At 58.0% G+C, this 5,033-nt stretch overlaps 1 protein-coding gene across 1 annotated transcript in view; it reads right to left on the minus strand.

The window, feature by feature from the left end:
• Window positions 1-1,872: 1,872 nt before the first annotated feature.
• Window positions 1,873-5,033, minus strand: part of RAB11B (RAB11B, member RAS oncogene family) — a 14,793-nt gene continuing 11,632 nt past the window's right edge. The window contains exons 3-5 of the mRNA XM_011954938.1: window positions 4,042-4,235; window positions 3,768-3,848; window positions 1,873-2,920 (exon numbers count right to left, since the gene is read on the minus strand). Coding sequence (XP_011810328.1) covers window positions 2,775-2,920; window positions 3,768-3,848; window positions 4,042-4,235 — 421 coding nt within the window. The 3' untranslated portion in view covers window positions 1,873-2,774. The remainder of the gene's footprint in view (window positions 2,921-3,767; window positions 3,849-4,041; window positions 4,236-5,033) is intronic.

The following is a 5,033-nucleotide window of genomic DNA, read 5'->3' on the forward strand; positions in this document are numbered from 1 at the left end:
GCTACTCAGGAGGCTGAGGCAGGAGAATCCCTTGAACCCGGGAGGCAGAGATTGTGGTGAGCCAAGATCGCACCATTGCACTTCCAGCCTGGGCAACAAAGAGTGAAACTCCGTCTCAAAAAAAAATAAAAAATAAAAAGATAAGTTTTATGTTATGTGTATGTTATCATAATAATAAAAGATTTAAGAACAGAGTCTGGCAGAGTGAGCATGACATACTTATTAAATCACTGAAATCAGAGTAATTAAACTGGCATTACTGGCCTCTGACTCTTAAGGGGACATGGAGTACATCAGTCAGTCCCCACCTCAGGCCTAGCAGATAGTGGAGGCTGGAGAAATATTTGTTGATCTTTTGACTACTTGAAATTCAAGGTGCTAAGGCCAGGCACGGTAGCTCACATCTGTAATCTCAGCACTTTGGGAGGCCGAGGCGGGTGGATCATCTGAGGTTAGGAGTTTGAGACCAGCCTGGCCAACATGGGGAAACTCCATCTCTACTGAAAATACAAAAATAAGCCGGGTGTAGTGGCACGTGCCTATAATCCCAGCTACTCCAGAAGCTGAGGAAGGAGAATCCCTTGAACCTGGGTGGCGGAGGTTGCAGTGAGCTGAGATCACATTGCTGCACTCCAGCCTGGGTAACAGAGCAAGACTCTGTCTCAAAACAAACAAACTGGGCCAGGCACGGTGGCTCCCGCCTGTAATCCCAGCACTTTGGGAGCCCGAGGCAGGCAGATTACCTGAGGTCGGGAATAAATACAAAAAAATTAGCCGGGCATGGTAGCGCATGCCTGCAATCTCAGCTACTCAGGAGGCTGAGGCAGGAGAATCGCTTGAACCCACGAGGCGGAGGTTATGGTGAGCCAAGATCGTGCCATTGCACTCCAGCCTGGGTAACGAGCAAAACTCGGTCTCAACAAACAAACAAAAACTCAAGGTGCTTTCTTGCACCCAATGCCTCTGTCCACCAGATGACCCACCGTGCCCAAACCCAGGGGAATCCGTGTCCCTGGGGTCTGTTTGAATGGGCCCTGGAGCCCAGGGTGACTCCCCTCCAATTCTGCCAGTTAGCTCTGTGCCAGGCTGCTCCCTGGGCCTGGAGCACACACCTTGGCTCACTCCAGCTCCCATGTCTAAACAGCTCCTAGCCACCTGGAGCTCTTCTGGGAAAAGGTGTCTGCGATCCCCTATCCCTCCAGGCAGGGCAGCCAGAGTCTCGAATCAAGAGGGAATGGTGCTCTCCTCTCTCATGGCCCCCAGGGTCTCCAGGGTGTGGGTAGCCTCTTTAGCTAGAGGCTGGAGCTTTTGGACAGCTGTTGGCAGCTCACACTGATCCCAAGTTCACTGCGGGGTGAGGCAGAGGGAGACGCTGGATCCTGGGAAGAGGAACTCCATGCCACACATTTTGCTGCCCCTGGCATTTCCCCACTGGGCCCTCCTCCAGTGTCAGTCTAGGGTGGAGACAGCTGGCATTACCAACATCCACTGGGCAAGTCACCCTCATCAGGACCCCAGGGAAGGGGCGGCCCTGGCAGGAGACAGCGATGAATCCTGGCCACTGCCCTTGGCTCCCGTCCCCACCAGGGGGCGCCCGCAGGCCTGGGGTCCTGGGACACGGGAGTTCAAGGTCAAAAATAAGCGGCAGCCTTCCCTCCTTCCCTGGCACAGGGACAGCTTGGCGAGGGCCCACCCAACCGCGCTGGGCCCAGGCTTCCACGCTGCCCTTGGCAGGTGCTGGGGTCCTCTCGCTCCGTGTGGGGTGGGCCGGGGAGATGGGGGGGTCCGGCCTGCAGTGGGGAATGTGCAGCGAGAGAGGCTTCGGCCCAGGAGCTGGCGCCTGGCGGAAAGAAAGCAGACAGAGGCGCGGCGGCAGGTTTCTGTACAGGAAGTCAGATTATACATTTCAGTAATGGGCAGGGTGACGGGAACGGGGCAACAGTGCAGGGGCCACAGGGAGAAGAAGAGATCGAGAGCTGGGGTTTGGCGTAAATCTTACAAAGTGTATAAAGAATCTGTGTTTCTCTACATTAACAAAAACCAAAGGCTACAAGAGCGGTTGTATATACAAAACACGGAAATATTGCTTCACTTGCAAACAGGTTCCAGACCAGATGGGGAGACGAGACAGAGGAGGGGGACAGGGAGGGCCCGAGAGGGCGGGCGCGCTGCGTGCAGGAGAGGGGACTGGGGAGAGGAGAGAGGAGAGGGGAGGTGGGGACGGGCTTCTCCCTGCATCGATCAACAGGCAGAGGTGAAAGGCCTGTGCGAGCTGCTGTGCGCTGAGGAGCGGGTGGGCGCTAAGAGCCCGGGGGGTCCGCCTGCCCCGGTCCCCACTGCCTGGTTCTTCGGGCTTTGGCCCAGAGCAGGGTTCTGGGTGGGGACGACGGGCTGGCTGGGCCACCCAGCCACAGAAGGAGGGAGGCAATCGCTCCCTGGAGTCGGCTGAGGAAAAGGGGAGAAGGCGGCGCCGTCCGCCCATCCTCCTCACCTCTGGCCAGCCCAGTCCATCCTGCCGCCCCCCCCCAACCCCGCCAAGATGTCGGCGGGGGCCCAACTTTCATGGGTGCAGCAAACCCAGGCTTCTAGCTTTTCCCCGGGCAGGACGGGGGTAGCACTGGCTCCTGTCCTTCCTGGGCCCCGGCCTGGCCGTGCAGAGCTCACTGGGAGGGCTGGAGCGAGCTGGCCACAGAGGGACAGCAGGGAGGGGCCGGAGGACACCGTGGCGGGGGCGGGCGGAGGACGTGCACGCACGCTGGGCGGAGGCGTGGGGGTCACAGGTTCTGGCAGCACTGCAGCTTGTTGGGCTTCTGTCCGTCCGTGGTGGGCGGCACGCTGATGTCCACCACGTTGTTCCCCGGGGACTCGTCATGGGCAGCGCGGTCTGCAATCTGTTTCTGTGACACGATGCGGTAGATCTCTGCGAAAGGGATATACAGGGGGACATGGGGTGAGCCAGCATGTGCCCTGCCTGCCGAGGGGGACCCCTCCCTGCAGGACTCCAGAACCCCTCCTCAGAACCCCACAGCGCCCCCATCACATCGGGTAACAAGGACAGGGGCCGCGCACCCAGTCAGGGCAGGACCCACATCTGGTCACAGCCAGCCCAGGCCGCTGGTTCCCTAAGATCAGAAGGGCCCACCTCCCTCAGAGGTAAACCCCCAGAAGCCAGAAGGTTCCAGGTGCCTGAGGCTACCCGCCTGCCCGCAGCCCAAGAGTTATGGCAGGGCCCCTCCCCAGGACCTGGGGCAGGGGGTCTCTGTGTCCCAGTGCCAGCAAGGGCTAGACCTGGTTAACACTGGTTAACAAGCAAAGGTTAGGCGCACTAGTAGAAAAAAAAAAAAAAAATCAAACAAACAGGCCAGGTGCATTGGCTCACGCCTGTAATCCCAGCTCTCTGGGAGGCCGAGGCAGGTGGAACACTTGAGCCCAGGAGTTGGAGACCACCAGCCTGGCCAACATGGTGAAATCCCGTCTCTACTGAAAATTACAAAAATGAGCTGGGCCTGTGGCATGCATCTGTAATCCCAGCTACTCGGGAGGCTGAGGCAGAAGAATCGTTTGAACCTGGGAGGCGGAGGTTGCAGTAAACTGAGATTAAGCCACTGCACTCCAGCCTGGGCAAAACAGCAAGACTCCATCCCGCCCCATCAGAAAAAAAAAAAAAGAAAAAAATCAAAAAATGAATAAAACAAGTGAAGGTTCAGAGGCCATGTTCCACCCTGCCTGGCTGGTACCCTCCCCACACCCAGCCAGCCCCCGGCCACCTGTGAGGATGTTCTTGAATGCTTCCTCTACGTTGGTGGAGTCCAAGGCTGAGGTCTCGATGAAGGACAAGTTGTTCTTTTCTGGAACCAAGAATACTGCCTAGGTGAGTGGGGAGGTGGGGTGACAGGCTCCCACATGCTCTCAGGAACCCCGCCCACCCACCTGGCCCATCCCAAGGCCACTCCTCAAGGAAGGGAGGCCAGGGCTGTGGCCGGGGCTCCAACACTGTGCCTTCCAGACACCTCTCTGGTGCCCACGTCTCCATCTGCTCACCTGCGAAGGCGCGGGCCTCGTCAGTGGGCACGGCCCGCAGATGGCGCAGGTCACTCTTGTTGCCCACCAGCATGATGACAATGTTGCTGTCTGCGTGGTCCCGCAGCTCCTTCAGCCAGCGCTCCACGTTCTCATAGGTCAGGTGCTTGGCGATGTCATACACCAGCAGGGCGCCCACTGCGCCTCGGTAGTACCTGCGGGATCAGGGGCCCATGAGCCTCTCTGGAGGACGACTGTGGGCAGTGGCGGCCTCACAGCATAACAGCATATGTCACGCCCAGGGTGGGTCGCCAGGGCCGAGCCAAGGGGCAGCCATTGTGACCTCAAGGGAAGGGTGTGTATCTGGAGGCCCCAGCGCTGCTCCCTGGATCCAGCTTTGAAATGGGGGGGGCCTAAGGAGGGAGTTTGGGGGCTGGAGATAGAAGATACCATGAAGTCATCAAAAAACGGGAAGGGGCTGGGCGTGGTGGCTCATGCCTGTAATCCCAGCACTCTGGGAGGCTGAGGTGGGTGGATCACTTGAGGCTGGGAGTTTCAGACCAGCCTGGGCAACATGGCGAAACCCCATCTCTACTAGAAAAATACAAAAATTAGCTGGGTGTGGCGGTGTGTGCCTGTAATCCCAGCTACTCAGGAGGCTGAGTGGGAGCATCACTTGAGCCTGGAAGGTCGAGCTTTCAGTAAGCCAAGATCACGCCACTGCACTCCAGCATGGGGGACAGAGCGAGACCCTTTTCAAAAAAAAAAAAAAAGTGAGGGATAGGGAGAAGGAAACAGCAGCAGTGCAGAGGAAAGGCCACTGCCTACCATGCCGGGCCAGGCTCAGCCCACTGAGGAGACAGACATCCACTCTCAGCACTTTGGGAGGCTGAGGTGGGAGGATCGCTTGAACCCAGGAGGAGTTCAAGGCTGCAGTGAGCTATGATCACACCACTGCACGCCAACCTGGGCAACAGAGTGAGACTTTGTCTTTAAAAATAAATAAACAGGCC

The sequence above is a fragment of the Colobus angolensis genome, unplaced genomic scaffold, assembly GCF_000951035.1.
Source record: "Colobus angolensis palliatus isolate OR3802 unplaced genomic scaffold, Cang.pa_1.0 Scaffold39, whole genome shotgun sequence".
Taxonomy (NCBI): domain Eukaryota; kingdom Metazoa; phylum Chordata; class Mammalia; order Primates; family Cercopithecidae; genus Colobus; species Colobus angolensis.